Here is an 18023-nt window from a genome sequence, read left to right on the forward strand (position 1 = left end):
ACCAACAGTTTTCAAACAGGCCCCAGTGGGCAAAGCACCTGGCCCCGATGGCTTCATGGCTCTATATTACAAAAAGTTTGCAGCTCTCTTGGCTCTTCCTATAGCGCAATATTTTAATGCCATACAGAAGGGATGCCCTGTAGATTCTGACTCTAAAAGAGCATTTAGAATGCTTATCTTGAAGCCCCACAAAGACCTGAGTGATGTAGCTAATTACACTGAGTGATGTAGCTAATTACAGACCAATGTTCATTAATAACGATGCGAAATTCATTTGCTAAAATAGTTTCAAACAAATTGATTTTTTTGGACTCGCTACATCCACATGGATCAAATCGGATTCCTCCTTTAGACAAGGGGTGGAACAAGTCCAATGGGCAAAAGATGTAGATTTAATTTTGCTCTTGCATTCCTCTTGGAATGGGGAGGCCGCCAGAGATCGGATGTCACTTGACCTTCGCAAATCTTTCGACTCTTTCCTGGCCCTCTCTTTGGGATATTGGAGAAATTTAACTTTTGGTCCCAAGTTTCTGGCCTCTCTGTATAGTAAGCTTTTGGCGCAGATAAGTTAAGAGGCGTCGGACCGATTTACGATTTCATCTAGTACCAGGCAGGGATGTCCACGCTCTTCTCTCCCATTATAGCTGTAGAAGACTATGGCCATTGCAATTCCTCAGGGCCCAGACATTTTTGGAATAGTGAGTGAAGGCAAAACTCACAAATGTGCAATATTCATAGATGACTTGCTACAATTTATCACATACAACCCTGCCTCTTAGGTCGCTTCGGAGGAATCTTGGGGCTGGCCGAGCAATAGTATTAGAGCACAGTCCCTGTACCTATTTTTTTGGGGGAAGTGGGTCGCTTTCTTACATGGGAGTTAAGCTAACCCCCCCCCCATCACTTTATAAGGTTTACTAACTGACCCCGGTTTAATAAAAATACTAGAGGATGTGAGGAAGTGGTCTGATGCAGGTCTGTCATGGATCGGGAGAATAGAGTCTATAAATATGATGGTTCTACCTAAATGATTATACTGTTTTTGAACATTGTCCATCTCCGTGCCTCTGGAGGTGATCTGGAAGTTTCAAGCTAAAGTATTTAAATATATATGGGGGACGAAGGGCAGAAGACTGGCCCAAGCGACAATGTACACTCCTAAGGACTTGGGTGGTTTGGGGGTCCCAGACTTCCGAAAGTACTATGTGGCCACGCAACTCACAACTGCGTCAAATTACATTTTAGCCATATCGGCCCGATTGAGAATCTCTGGAGGCTCAGGTTCGTTCCAAGCTTCTCATAGATATGATCCTCTGGATCCCTTCAAAATACGGCAAGGCTATAATGTGTCCCACACTTTCCCACTCGGTCTGTGGGACTCCTCCTGTAAGAGATGGCCCCTCTGCTCTCCCCATATGCCTGTAGCCCCTCTTAATACACCACTGTTCCCATCAGGCTTAGTCTGTCCAATTTCACTGGTGGCTGGACAAAGGCCTTTATCGCTTAGGACATTTCCCTGATCTAAAATGGGAACAAGTCCCAATTTAACAGTACAAGCAATGTATAAAAATAGGCAGGGGACTCTCCAGCGGGGATGCATCTCAATGTTTTACAAATCATTTGTTACTCAATCGTCAAAACTCTTATCAAATTGCATGGGAAAAAAGGACCTGGGCATGGCCCCCGAGGTGGAGGACTGGAACATTCGCGCCCCTAAAGGCATCATGAATGTAGCCTTGGTGAAGGCAGGGTACAAGGTATATGCTGGTGGTACTTCATGCCAGAACGACCTTGCTATAATGTACCCCAGTGCTTTGTCCTCCTGCTTCTGGGGTTGGGGCCAGGTGAGGCAGCCTTCCACACTTGGTGGACCTGTCCCAAAGTCAGACGCTTTTTGATATGGGTCCAATCCCTAATGCACTCTTTGACTATGGTCAACATTACTAAAGATGCTTGGATAGCATTAGCTAACAAGCCGGTGGACAATATCCCGAGACACACTCAACTGGATATACTTCACTTTTTTTGGTGACCAAAATTGCAATAGCTACTGCTATCACTTGGAAAAAGTCCAGTGATAGATTTTGGTCTTGATGAAATGCAAGTTGACCTGGATTATTCCCCATTCCTCCTCTTCCTTCCTGCTTTTTTTCCCTCTGTAATTTTTTTTTTTTTTTTAATTTGGCGCCGAGTACCCGGAAGTGATATCATGGAATCACTTCCAGGTTTTTACATGGAGACCCAATCAGAGCCGAATGCGGCTTTGATCAGGTCTCCTCTTTGGCGGCCGTGCGTCCCGGTGGGACGGGAGACCCGGGCGAGCCGCGGAGGGCGGCGGCACGTCCCCTCCTGCTCCTTGTAATGGCAGCCAAGCGGCTTCTCAGCCGCATCAGTTGTCATTACAAGACAGCCGACTGTTAGCTATGGACGCCGGTACAGGAGTGATGCCTCTAGCTGCAGGCATCACTACGGTACATGCACTTTCCCGAAATATCGGCAAGATCAGTAACCTCAGGGGCCGATTCCGATGGGAGAGTGCATATCGGCCCCCAATATATCAGCTTCGCCGATAATCGGTCGATCCCTACTAGGAATCGTTCACCAGATTATTTATCCTCAAGTCAGGCTAGTCCCCTTAATGCACCCGCTATATCTTATGTTTACCTTGCTGCTAATATCCATGTTAGACTATAACGCGAGTCTATCATTTTTAATTTGATCTTGATGTTATTGTTGGTTTCTATTCCCTCCTGACAGCTTAGCATTGTACAAGCAATTTTTTTTTTTTTAAACTATTGAAACAGAAAATTACATAAGTGTATGAAGATTTAAAAGTTAGGTTACCTTGAAATAAATTACATAGGCAGCAACAAGGACACCAAGACTTTGGAGTAGATCTCCTACGACATGAATAAAGGCAGCTCGGACACTAGGGTTATTTAGCTCTCCATGGCTGTGTCCATGAGAATCTGAATTTCCATGACTGTGTCCATGTCCAGTTTGATGCAATGTCAACCCCATTCTGCAAAAATTGAAAAAATATATTATTTAAGATGAGGCAATATTAAACATAATACACGCATTAGTCTTTCCAAGATAATAAAAATGCAATTCAAGCAATGATAAGAATAAAGAGGTGTTGAAAGCCCAAAAGAATCGGTTTAAATCAGGTGCATCAAAACAAAGGGACTTCAACAAGTTTACATTTCAATTCAGCTTATACATATGCTATGGTTACCAGTTTTCAAAGAAGCTGTCCCCAGTTCCAAAATGGAGCCTGTTCGATGGATTTTGCAAAATCTTGACTTTAAGTGACTCTAAATATCCTTATTCTCGAAAAATATTCAATACATCCACTACTTAAAGCGATTGTAAACAATCACCTTGTAAAAACAACCCATGCATTAAGAGTCCATTCACACTGCCGCGACTTGTGAGCCCTCAAGTCGCCCCAAGTCGCTTGACATAACAAATCCAATGTTTATCAATGAGTGCCGTCTTAATATGCACTACTGAAGTCGCCCCGACTTCAGAAAAGGGTCCTGTACTACTTTGAGGCGACTTGTATCCTACTTGTCCCAATAGACTTCAATGGGAGTCGCCTCAAAGTCGGATTCTTATCTCATTTGAAGCGACTTGTGATCCAACTTTGCAGGAAGAAGGTGTAAAAGGAGCGGAACCCCATCCCTGCGCTACTGAAATTATGTCAGTAGCGCAGGGATGGGGTTCCGCTCCTTTCACACCTATATGTGTGTATGTGATTTTTATTATAATAAATATATATATATATACATATATACATACATACACACACACACACACACACACACACACACACACAGTGCCTTGCGAAAGTATTCAGCCCCCTTGAACTTTGACCTTTTGCCACATTTCAGGCTTCAAACAAAGATATAACTGTAATTTTTTGTGAACAAAAAACAAGTGGGACACAATCATGAAGTGGAACAAAATTTATTGGATATTTCAAACTTTAACAAATAAAAAACTGAAAAATTGGGTGTGCAAAATTATTCAACCCCCTTAAGTTAATACTTTGTAGCGCCACCTTTTGCTGCGATTACAGCTGTAAGTCTCTTGGGGTATGTCTCTATCAATCAGTTTTGCACATCGAGACACTGAAATTTTTGCCCATTCCTCCTTGCAAAACAGCTCAAGCTCAGTGAGGTTGGATGGAGAGCGTTTGTGAACAGCAGTTTTCAGTTCTTTCCACAGATTCTCGATTGGATTCAGGTCTGTACTTTGACTTGGCCATTCTAACACCTGGATATGTTTATTTGTGAACCATTCCATTGTAGAATTTGCTTTATGTTTTGGATCATTGTCTTGTTGGAAGACAAATCTCCGTCCAAGTCTCAGGTCTTTTGCAGACTCCCATCAGGTTTTCTTCCAGAATGGTCCTGTATTTGGCTCCATCCATCTTCCCATCAATTTTAACCATCTTCCCTGTCCCTGCTGAAGAAAAGCAGGCCCAAACCATGATGCTGCCACCACCATGTTTGACAGTGGGGATGGTGTTCAGGGTGATGAGCTGTGTTGCTTTTTACGCCAAACATAACGTTTTGCATTGTTGCCAAAAAGTTTGATTTTGGTTTCATCTGACCAGAGCACCTTCTTCCACATGTTTGGTGTGTCTCCCAGGTGGCTTGTGGCAAACTTTAAACTACACTTTTTATGGATATCTTTAAGAAATGGCTTTCTTCTTGCCACTCTTCCATAAAGGCCAGAGTTGTGCAGTATACGACTGATTGTTGTCCTATGGACAGAGTCTCCCACCTCAGCTGTAGATCTCTGCAGTTCATCCAGAGTGATCATGGGCCTCTTGGCTGCATCTCTGATCAGTCTTCTAGTATGAGCTGAAAGTTTAGAGGAACGGCCAGGTCTTCATAGATTTGCAGTGGTCTGATACTCCTTCCATTTCAATATTATCGCTTGCACAGTGCTCCTTAGGATGTTTAAAGCTTGGGAAATCTTTTTGTATCCAAATCCGGCTTTAAACTTCTCCACAACAGTATGTCGGACCTGCCTGGTGTGTTCCTTGTTCTTCGTGATGCTCTCTGCGCTTTAAACGGACCTCTGAGACTATCACAGTGCAGGTGCATTTATACGGAGACTTGATTACACACAGGTGGATTCTATTTATCATCATTAGTAATTTAGGTCAACATTGGATCATTCAGAGATCCTCACTGAACTTCTGGAGAGTTTGCTGCACTGAAAGTAAAGGGGCTGAATAATTTTGCACACCCAATTTTTCAGTTTTTTTATTTGTTAACAAAGTTTGAAATATCCAATAAATTTTGTTCCACTTCAGGATTGTGTCCCACTTGTTGTTGATTCTTCACAAAAAAATTACAGTTTTATATCTTTATGTTTGAAGCCTGAAATGTGGCCGAATACTTTCGCAAGGCACTGTGCGCGTGTGTGTATATATATATTATATATATATATATATATATATATATATATATATACACACACACATACATACATATATATATACACACACATACATACATATATACACACATACATACATATATACACACATACATACATATACACACATACATACATATACACACATACATACATATACACACATACATACATATACACACATACATATATATACACACATACATATATATATATATATATATATATACATATACACATACATACACACACACATACATACATACATACATACATACATACATACATACATACATACACACACACATACACAGTATATATCCCTTTACAGAAGTTCAGATGTTATGCCTGCCTCCAAAGACGCCCAAAAAATGCCCAATAAACGCCTGCAACAAAAACGCCCAGGTGTGAAAGGAGCGGAGCCCCATCCCTGCGCTACTAAAAATTCTAAGAAAAATTATCTTTTTTGTGGTTCTGGACATGCTACAGAGCTGAAACTTCACAGGTACACCTTTCAGCCCCCCCTCCCCCCCCCCCCCGACACTAAATCCAAAGAAATCTCTTTTTTTTTTCAATAATTTTTTCAATAATTGGCTATCGAAAACGACAATTTTTAAGAACTTTTTTTAGTCCCTGGGGCATGACCCAGAACCATCATGTTCTGATTGGCCAAATACAAAGTCGTACAAAGTCGTCTATCATACAAGTCGCGCTAACAAGTCGCCCCTTTTGAGACGACTTTCTGGTCGCGGCAGTGTGAATGGAGTCTTAGTTTAATTTTAAAATGCAAATAAAAAAGGCAAAACATTGTATAGATAAAAAAAAAGGAACAAGAGCAAACAAAAACACAGACTAAAATAAATTTTTCCCCTTTTTTAAAGTGATCACATTTTCTCAGCTACATAAGCTTGCCAGTAAATGGCTGTGCAGCGGGGGTGTCAGGACAAGTCTGATCATTAAAGGAAAGTACACTGAGTTGCCAGCATAGCTAGAGAACTGACCACGTTGGGTTCTCCAGCTTAGTGTGGTCAGTTTTTAATAGGAAAGCAGAGGGACTGGAAGGGAACACTAGTGATACAAAGAGCAGGATACTTTCTCATACAAGTACATGGTCCAGCGTGCACAGATCAGGAATATGAAGTGTTGGGGTAACAAAAGCTTTAAAGCAATGTAATCCTTATTATCAATTTCTTACTGTGCTCTTCTGACGCCCTGTATTGTCCACTGAGCTCTCAAACCTTTCCCCTTACTTTCATTTGTTTGGAACAAGCACTACACATCCATAGTCCCCAGTCCAAAATCAAGAGCGGGCAACAGGAGGATAGATACATTTCTACATACAGTAGGACAAGGGACAACAAATCACAGCGAAAAAAATAAATCAATAAAAAATGTGTGGAGGCCAAGAGCAATAAAAGGCATTTTTGAGTTAAAGCGGAGTTCCGGGCACAAAAAAGATTTTTTTTTTTTGTGCCCCTCCGCTAGGTATGCCGCACCTGAAAAGGAATTGGATAGTTATTTTTTTTTTTTTTTGTTTACTCACCTTTTTATTGACGATCGTAAATACTCACCTATGACAGCTTCCTCCTCCAGCGCCGCGGCTCACCCCGTCACTTCCTGCCTCGCGATGATTCCTGGGAGCTAAACGTCATAGCTCCCAGGAATCAATGCGCCGCACCGGCCCCACTCGTCATTTCCGGGCGACGCCGCATTCCCCTGCTAAACAGCTTCTGGGCATGCCCAGAAGCTGTTTAGGAATGCGGCGCCGCGCCGGAAGTGACGAGAGGGGCCAGTGCAGTGCATTCTGGGACACGAAGACGCGGAAGAAGACAGAGAAGAGGACCCCGCCGGCTTCAGCTGCCCACAACCGAGATGGAAACGCTGTGGAAGAAAATTTCTAAGTAAGTATTTCTTCTAAAAGGTAAGTGCGAACCGGGACAGATCAGAGGCTAGCCATTGTGGAATGTACTAGCCCTGACTGTCCCGGGGGTATGTTCAACAAAAAAACGTTTCTCTGCCCGGAACTCCGCTTTAAGGATACATACTATACATACATACTTGAATAGGATTTTTTTTAAAACTAGAGTTTAGGGTCACTTTGAGTTGTCCCATGTGCTGCTGTACATCAACATCCTGGAACAAGGAATCGCTCTATACATTTACCTACACACACACACACACACACACACACACACACACACACACACTCTTCACAGAACAAACTGACAGGCATCCCATTTTCCCAGTAGCTTTCACAAGGTGCAGAGACTCCTACATGCGTAGAGAAGATGCCGGTATAATCAAGAGCTGCATAATCAAGAGCTGGATCATCCACAAGACAACCTACAGTGCATCCGGAAAGTAGTCACAGTGCTTTATTTTCCACATTTTGTTATGTTACAGCCTTATTACAAGATGGATTCAATTCATTATTTTCCTCAAAATTCTACTGGTTTCCACTGATCCTCCTTAACCACTTAAGCCCCGGAGGATTTGGCTGCTAAAGGACCAGACCCCTTTTTTCAACTTGGCACTTCGTGATTTTAACTGATAATTGCGCGGTCATGCAATGCTGTACCTAAACTAAATTTACGTCCTTTTTTTCCCACAAACAGAGATTTCTTTTGGTGGTATTTGATCACCTCTGCGCTTTTTATTTTTTGCGATATTAATAAAAAAGCGAAAATTTTGCAAAAAAATGACATTTTCAACTTTGTCTTTTAAAAAATATCCAATATACTCAATTTATGTCATTTTTTTTGGCCAAAATATATTTAGCTACATGTCTTTGACAAAAAAAAAAAAATCAATGAGAGTATTTTTATTGGTTTGCGCAAAAGTTATAGCGTCTACAAACTATGGTGAAAATACTGAAATTTACGAAGCTTTAATTTCTGACTGCCTATCTCATTTCATGAAGTGCTAAAATGGCGGGGCAGTACAAAACCCCCCCCAAACTACCACTTTTTGGAAAGTAGACATCCTAAGGAATGTTCTGAGAGGCATGTTGAGCTCATTGAATATTTCATTTTTTTGTCACAGGTGTTTGAAAAATGACTAAAATTTTTTTTTTTTTTTTTTTTACACAAAGTTGTCATTGAAATGATATATTGCTCACACATGCCATGGGTATATGTGTAATTACACCCCAAAATATATTCTGCTGCTTCTCCTGAGTACAGGGATACCACATATGTGAGACTTTTTGGGAGCGTAGCGGTGTACGGGAGCCCGAAAACAAATCACCACCATCAGAATTTCAAAGGGCGTACATTTTTCATTGCATTTTCTCACTACCTATAACGGTTTAGGAGGCCCTGAAATGTCAAGATACCACAACCCCCCCCCCCCCCAAATGACCCCATTTTGGAAAGTAGACACCCCAAGCTGTTTGCTGAGAGGCATGGTGAGTCCATGGAATATTTTATATTTTGCCACAAGTTTCGGGAAAATTACAATTTTTTTTTTACACAACGTTGTCACTAAAAGATAAATTTCTCACACATGACATGGGTATATGTGGAATGACACCCCAAAATACATTCTGCCGCTTCTCCTGAGTATGGGGACGCCCCATGTGTGAGACTTTTTGGGAGCCTAGCTGTGTACAGGACCGCAAAAGCCAATCAACACTCTCAGGTTTTCTAATGGCGTAAATTGTTCATGTCACCTCTGCACTACCTGTCACAGTTTTGGAGGCCCTAAAATTTCAAGATAGCACAAACCCCCCACCAAATGACCCCATTTTGGAAAGTAGACACCCCAAGCTATTTGCTGAGAGGCATGGTGAGTCCATGGAATATTTTATATTTTGCCACAAGTTCCGGGAAATATAATATATATATATTTTTTTTTTTTTTTTTTTTACACAAAGCTGTCAGTAAATGATATATTGCTCACACATGCCATGGGTATATGTGAAATGACACCCCTAAATACATTCTGCTGCTTCTCCTGAGTACAGGGATACCCCATGTGTGAGACTTTTTTGCAGTCTAGCCGAGTACAGGTCCCCGAAAACCAATCTCCACTTTCGGGCTTTCCAAGGGCGTAAATTGTTGATTTCACTCCTGACTACCCATCACAGTTTCGGATGACCCCTTATCGGAAAGTAGACACCCTAAGCTATTTGCAGAGAGGCATGTTGAGTGTTTTGCAGATCTCACTTTTTGTCACAAAGTTTTGGAAATTGAAAAAAAGAGGAAAAAAAATGCATTTCCCTGTTTTTTCTTCATTTTCCAAAAAAATGAGAGCTGCAAAATACTCACCATGCCTCTCAGCAAATAGATTGGGTGTCTGCTTTGCAAAATGGGGTCAATTGGGGGGGGTTTGTGCCATCTTGGCTTTTTATGGACTTCAAAAGTGCGATAGATAGTAAGGAGTAAGATCAACAATTTACGCCCTTAGAAAGCCAGAAGGTGCAGATTGCGTACAGGACCCGGAAAACCAATCAGCAGCAGAATGTATTTTGGGGTGTCATTTCACATATACCCATGGCATGTGTGAGCATTATATCATTTATTGACAACTTTGTGTAAAAAAAAAAAAAAAAAAAAAAAAAAAATCCCAAAACTTGTGGCAAAATATAAACTATTCCATGGACTCACCATGCTTCTCAGCCAATAGCTTGGAGTGTCTACTTTGCAAAATGGGGTCATTTGGGGGGGTTTTGTGCCATCTTGAAATTTCAGGGCCTCTGAAACTGACAGGTAGTCAGGGGTAAAATCAGCAATTTACGCCATTAGAAAACCTGAAGATGTGGATTGGTTTTCGGGGGTGCGTACACAGCTAGGCTGCCAAAAAGTCTCACACATGGGGTATCCCTGTACTCAGAAGCAGAATTTATTTTGGGGTGTCATTTCACATATACCCATGGCACGTGTGAGCAATATATCATTTAGTGACAACTTTCTGTAAAAAAACAACAACAAAAAAAAGAAATAATAGAATTTCCCGACACTTGTAGCAAAATATAAAATATTCCATGGACTCACCATGCCTCTCAGCAAATAGCTTTGGGTGTCGACTTTTGAAAAAGGGGTAATTTGGGGGGTGTTTGAACTGTCCCGGCATTTTATGCTCAATCTTATCCACACATCACCCACTCTTCTAACCACTTGAAAACCAAGCCTTTTCTGTGCCTTTTTGTTTACATGAAAAAATATATATTTTTTTTTTTTTTACTAGAAAATTACTTTGAACCCCCAAACATTATATATTTCTTTAAAGCAGAGGCCCTATAGAATAAAATGGTGGATGTTGCAAATTTTTTTGTCACACGGTATTTGCGCACAGATTTTCCAAACGCAATTTTTGCGAAAAAAATATTTTTTTTTAAATTTGTTGCACAAATGCACTATATAATTCCAATTTTTTTGGTAAAATTTAAAAGATGATCTTATGCCGAGTTCATAGACACCTAACATGACATGCTTTAAAAATTGCGCACGCCTGCGCAGCGGCAACAACGTACGTACATTTTTAAAAACCTTTAAAAGTCTCTACAGGTTACCACTTTAGACTTACAGAGGAGGTTTACTGCAAGAATTACTGCACTCGATCTGGCGATCATGGCAATACCTCCCATGCATGCTGCAATTGCGGTTTACATATGACACTAGACCAACGCTTGCGTGTGCCATTGCGCGCAAGCACGGGGGGAAAGGGGGGGGCTCAATTTTTTTTTTTTTTTTTGCCTTTTTATGTTATTTTGACACCTTTCCTTTAATTTTTTTTTTTTTTTTTTAAATCATTTTTATTGTTATCCCAGTGAATTTAAATATCCCCTATGATAGCAATCTGTAGTGACAGGTACTCTTTAAAAAAAATTGGGGTCTTTTAGACTCTAGATCTCTCCTCTGACCTTAACGCATCTGACCACACCAAAATTGGTGTGATAAAATACTTTCCCAAGCTATGAAGTCCAAGGAATCAGTTATAGACCTCCGAGACAGGATTTTATCCATACACCGGCACAGATCTGGGGAATGGTACAGAATTTATGCAGCATTAAAAAGGTCCCAATGAGCACAGTGGCCTCCATCACCCATAAATGGAAGAAGTTTGGAACCACCAGGACTCTTTCTAGAGCAGGCCGCCCGGGCAAACTGAGCGATCGGGGGAGAATGGCCCTAATCAGGGAGGTTATGAAGAACCCAATGGCCACTATGACAGAGATCCAGTGTTTCTCTGTGGAGAGAGGAGAACATTCCAGAAGAACCACCATCTCTGCAGCACTAAAACGTTTATAATCCGCGCCATGGATAAACACCAATGTGTAATAAAGTGCGAAGTGTCCAGTGTGCATAGAGCTGCTGCCCCCTTTAGACTGTGTGCAATGTACAACTAGTATAGTGTATAATAAACCAAAAAACAGAAAATCTATAAAAAAATATTGTGCAACATATGCAGAAATTATGTGCAAAATTTACAATTACTAAAGTGCATGTGCCAAAAAAAAGTGCCCAAGTGATGTGAACTTCTAATTTCACTAGACAATTGATACATAAATCATGGGCTAATGCAAGGTGAACAGGCCATAAATCTTATGCAGTCTCTCATTCGTTGTCCAAACTCTCCTGCTGGTCCTTTTGGTGGAATCAATAAAAAGGAGCAATACTCCCAAACCAAATTCATATACAGAAAAGCCCCCATGCTCAGGACTAAACTGGTACACAATGTTCTTGATGCCCCAAAACAAAATTGGGTTGTTTCCCAACTTACAAGGTTTTGAATCCTTAAAAAAATAAAATAAATAAAAGGATCTACCATGTAAAGTAAAAATCGTCCAAAGAAAATAAACACTTATAGCATCAGCCATAAGCAGGCAGCATAAAATAAGAGGATTACATGCACACGTACGCATGTCGCATATGTAATAGAATGCCCAAGTCAGCTACAATAGGTGGGGAGGAGCACAAGACCTCTTTTTGTGAGAATCTGAACAGAACATAAAAAAGGGCTTCAAGAAACAGTCTATCCAGACATATTAAAGAAGCACATGGGAGGGACCCATCAGTGATGACTTTTTTGGTATGAATATGGTAAAGGAACACTGAAGAGGGGACGGCAAGTAGATTAAGGTCTCACAAAATGAAATAAAATGTATATTCCAGTTAAATTCACTCCAGTCAGTCAGAGGGCCTTCCTATCGATAAAGATCTTAAATTGTTTCATTTCTAACCAATGACCATAGAGCCCTCAATTTTAAACCCCACAAATCTTCCTTACCAATATACAGATTCTTCATACGTCCTTTTTAACCACTTCCATACAGAGCAGTTACAACCCCTTCCTGCCCAGACCAATTTTCAGCTTTCGGCGCTCTCACACTTTGAATGATAATAACTCAGTCATACAATGCTGTACCCAATCACATTTTTATCATTTTTTTCAAACAAATAGAGCTTTCTTTTGGCATTATTTAATCACCACTGGGTTTTTTATTTTTTGCGATATAAGTGAAAAAAAAAAAAACATTTTGTTTTAGTTTCTATTGTAAAATTTTGCAAATAAGTAATTTTTTTCATAAATTTGGGCCAAAATTTATACTTCTACATATCGTTGGTAAAAATAACCCAAATTAGTGGTTATTATTTAGTCTGTGTAAAAGTTATAGAGTCTACAAGCTATCGTGCCAATCATTAAAAATTGATCACACCCGATGTACCGATGGCCTATCTCATTTCTTGAGGCCCTGCAATGTCAGGACAGTACAAATACCCCCCAAATGACCCCTTTTTGAAAAGTAGACATTCCAGGGTATTTAGTAGGAGGCATGGTGAGTTTTTTAAAGTTTTTAATATTTCCCCACAATTCTTGGGAGAATTAAGAATTTTTTTTTTTTTTTTTTTTTTTTTTTTTTACACAAAATGGTCATAAATTACAAATTCTCACACACAGTATATGCATACTTGAAATGACACCCCAAAATACATTCTGCTACTCCTCCTGAGTATGGCGATACCACGTGTGAGACTTTTACACAGCCTGGTCACATACAGAGGCCCAACATTCAAGGAGCACCGTCAGGTGTTCTAGGAGCATAAATTACACATAGAATTTCCTAACGACCTATCACAATTTTGATGGCCCTGGAGCACCAGGACAATGGAATTACCCACAAAATGACTCCATTTTGGAAATTCTATGAGGCATAAAGAGTTTTATGAACACGTCATTTTTTTTCCACAAGTTTTTGGAAAATGTGGCAAGAAAATGAAAAACGCATTTTTTTTTTTTACACAAAGTTGTCAATTTATAGGATATTAATCTAACACATAGCATGTACATAGCAAAAATGGCACCCCAAAATACATTCTACTACTCCTCCTGAGTATAGCGATACCACATATGTGGGACTTTGTCACAGCATAGCCACATACAGAGGCCCAACATGCAAGGAGCACCGATTACAACCAATTACACTTTTGAAAGCCCTGGAACACCAGGACAAGGGAATTACCCACAAAATGACCCCATTTTGGAAAGAAAACACCCCAACACATAATCTAGGAGGCATGAGCTGCAGACAGGTACTCCGGTACACTGATCGGATTCAGAAAGGTACTCGGGTACTCTGATGAGCTTCAGAGAGGTACTCGGGTATTCTGATGGGCTAGAGACAGGTACTCGGGTAATCTGATGGGGCGCAGATAGGTACTCGGGCACTCTAGGCTGGAGACAGGTACTAGGGTACTCAGATGACAGGTACGCCGATGACAGGTACTCAAGTACCTGAATACCTGTCATCAGAGTACCCGAGTACCTGTCACCAGCCAATCAGAGTACCCGAGTACCTGTCACCAGCCAATCAGAGTACCTGTCACCAGCCAATCAGAGTACCTGTCACCAGCCAATCAGAGTACCTGTCACCAGCCAATCAGAGTACCTGTCACCAGCCAATCAGAGTACCTGATGGGCTGGTGACAGGTACTCGGGTACTCTGATGGGCTAGTGACAGGTCCTCTTTATTGGGGGGGGGGGGGGAGAATCAGCGATTTCAGTGCACCCCAAAACACACTAACTAGCTGTTACCACACTCTCTTCCTCACACAGGATCAGTGTGTGAGGAGGAGGAGAACACGGTCACAGCTAGTTACAGTGTTCTCTGTTGACATTCTGGTGACCAGCTGTGATCGACAACCAGTCACATGGTAAAGAACTAATTTCATTGGCTCTTTACCTAGATCGACGATGGGCTCTGTCCGAGGGACGTGCCTTGTCCCAGATCGCCGCGCATGCACGACCCTCGGGGGCGCGCATTGAGCAGAGAACGAGTGGCTTGCGCTGGAGCCGCTCATGTGATCGGCTGTGATTGACACAGCCGATCACGTGGTAAACAGCCAATTTCATTGGCTGTTTACCTTGCTCGGGGATGGGCTCAGTCCGAGGGACGAGCCCCATCCCTGATCGCTGCGCCCCAGGGGCGCGCAGTAGCGGCGAGAGCGGGCCGTCGTTATACGACGTCGGGCCCGGATCGAGAGAACCTTCCTGCCGCCATTTTTCAATGACACGGTATGGAAGTGGTTAACATTTTACTAGTATGTTAATATACATATACTAATTTTTTTCTATCATCAATTTGTCCTGATATCAATCTCCTTACATTATCAATTTTTATTCCCATTTCCGTCATCATTTTTGCCTTGATATCAACTTGTCCTTTTAATTTTTAGTCTTTTGTAATTAGTGTCATTTTAAAATGATTTTTAATAATTAATAATTCATAATTCTTTTTGCAAGTCTAACTCTGGAAAAAAAAGTTTATTTACATTTTAAGTTATATGGAGTGCCCATCATGTTGAACGATCAGGTGGTAACCTAACGACCCTAGCAAAATAGAAAAAAAAAAATCATAATCCACTGAGTAGATTAGCATGGGTTCGAAAATACATACAGAGGCAAACTAAGTATGGGATGATCATCAGTATACACCCGCTGATATATCTGCCATTGTGTCATAGGCCGGAGGGGGCCACAGTCGGAAAGAATTTGGATTGGATATAGAGTTGCCTGGAGACCAGGGCTTTTTTTTCAGCTGGAACTTGGTGGAACTCAGTTCCACCACCTCTGACTCAGGCCCTCTGCTCCCTGCTCACCACCATCACTTGTAAACCCAGAAATCTGGCTGTTTACAAACGACAGTTTGTCTCCCAACAGCTGAGTGCAGGATGGGGACAAGAGAGATGCAGGTTCCTGGGGTGCAATGGAGATGCCGACACCTCTACTGGATGATCTCCCTAAAAGTGAAAGAGGCAGAGCCAACTACAGTATGCGAGGAGGTACAAGAGACTGATGCTTCAGCCAAATACAACAAATGTATGACATGTAGAAGATGGTGGACCTTTTAAGGAGGTGAGGAGAAGATGGAGGCAGTGGAAGGGGGGTTGCATGCAAAGATCAGAGCTGAAGAGTGATGAAAGTGAAATGTGGATGGGGAATGCAGAGGTAAGCAGCTGTGGAAGAAGACGACTGAACTCTGTGTGTAAGCTCTCCTAAACTCTGCACTCGGTACATAATGCACTCCTGGTATTAATACCCCTTTGAGACCCTCCCACTGCTGGTAAAATTTTGCCAAACCCACTATTTGATGAGGTTTGGAGGGTGCATGGGGGGGGTAGGGTTTTGGGGGGATCGTGGTTGAGTTCCTGTACCTATTTTCTGAGAAAAAAAGCCCTGCTGGAGACATTGGATACACTCCTGGGCCGCTAATTGTTCAAAATGCCCACAGATCGCGTGACCTGGGGTTGCTAGGATACCTCAACTAAAATAAACCGGTGAGTGGAGCAAGATGGCACTAATGACCCTAATGACATTTTTGCCATTTCTATGTACTACTGATACTACGGGGATTGGAAGGAGAGCTTGCCAGAGACATACAGCTGGGTGTAGCTGTAAAGGCTGGATACCCCTGTTGCAAGGGGAGAGATGTCTGGTGAGTGAAGTAGCAGGGGGGGGGGCATGAGTGGAAAACCTTCCTAGGGCTGCACTTCAAAATTAATGAATCCTTGGGAGTATGGCCTCGCTCACATGGGTCGTACTATAGCCTATGCTCAGGAATGGTCGTGTTTACAGGTGTTCCATGCATTCCCGTGCAGGCAGTCCCATCAATGTCAATTGGGACAAAGTGGCTGCACAGACAGCCGCTTCTCCCAATATGAGCTCTGTGTGGGTGCATAGTACAACTGTGCATGCATCCCTATGCAGGTGAACATGCCCACCCCTACACAGGCATACACTACAGCATGCTCAATGTGAACAAGGCCAATGACACACCAGCCCCTTTTCTCATTCTGCAGGGGGGCGATGCAGTCAATGACTAAAATAGGCTTTAACATACATGAAACACTTTCACGGTTTTATGGGGCCACATGCTTGTTTTCACTTGTGAGCCTAACATTTTTGGTCACATTCAGAAATCTGAAAGTGAAAGCCTCAAATTGGAGAGCTGCAGGTCTTCTGTGATTTGCAGCAGCAGCTACTATAGACTTTTAATAGGATAAGGATCAAGATCACAATGTCTTGTAAAAGTACCGGTTTACAAGCACGTTTAGTGCTTGTGACTTATCAGTAACTATGAATATACTGTATACCTTCCGCCACTGCTGATACTGCATAACAACCCGCAAAAACAACCGAAGGTAACTATCTGGAATATCTCTTCCACCCAACCAAATATGAAGCTTGGCACGACCTTACCTGGACTTTACAATTTCAGGAATCATAAGGGAGACCGATTCTCATACAAAAATAAATAGTGTCACCTCCTAATAATACCAGATACATATTCCAGCAACTTAAAAGGAGAAAACCAAATATGAATCGAAATTACTCCATCTAGGACCACCCGTCCTCCACCGATCGGGAATCAACAATACAACTCTCAATCTCTTTGGTATAAAGTCCTTTTTGATACAAACACCAACAGATTAAGAAACAAGTACAACATCCTCTACCTTCTGATTCTCAGTGGAACAGACACACCACCACCCCCCTAATCATAGGTGCTGAGACAATTGCCAAAAAGACGCCAGTGTGACCTCACATTAGGCATCCTCGCTGGGGCCATACACGGGAGGACCTACAGCCTCAGGGATCCAGTGGCGCCCACATCGGCATCTAACACAGCGGAATCCTCTTTTCTCTTTCCTTTAACAGCCGTGACTCTCTAGTCACATCTTTAGTAGCCCACAGGAAATAAATCTCCCCACTTCAGACCCCTGAAGAAAGGCCTGTGTGCCTGAAACGCGTCGGGTGGGAGGATTTCCTTCAAGAAGTCAACATGTACCATTGAGTATATGCAACACAATTCTCTCCATTTTCTTTTGAAAATTATACCTATACAGTATATATATATATATATATATATATATATATATATATATATATATATATATATATATATATATATATATACACACATACACTATCTGTACAATCTATGTGACCTGTTTGACCTATGTAAGATCGATTTTAAACTTTGTTTAATAAAACGATATAATTTTTATCTACTTGTGGAAGTGTGTTTGCCGGTAAAGTCCCACACCCTAGGGGGACCCCCCATT

The 18023-nt window shown here is 41.6% G+C and overlaps 1 protein-coding gene across 1 annotated transcript in view; it reads right to left on the reverse strand.

The window, feature by feature from the left end:
• The window catches only part of SLC30A2 (solute carrier family 30 member 2), a gene marked incomplete at its 3' end in the record, with an annotated part of 100344 nt that overhangs the window by 61481 nt on the left and 20840 nt on the right, over positions 1 to 18023 (reverse strand). Inside the window, exon 5 of the mRNA XM_082248052.1 lies at positions 2845 to 3022. Within this exon, the coding sequence (XP_082104178.1) occupies positions 2845 to 3022 (178 nt within the window). The remainder of the gene's footprint in view (positions 1 to 2844; positions 3023 to 18023) is intronic.

This window comes from Pelophylax lessonae (assembly GCF_965119305.1).
Source record: "Pelophylax lessonae genome assembly, chromosome: 2".
NCBI classification, from domain to species: Eukaryota; Metazoa; Chordata; class Amphibia; order Anura; family Ranidae; genus Pelophylax; species Pelophylax lessonae.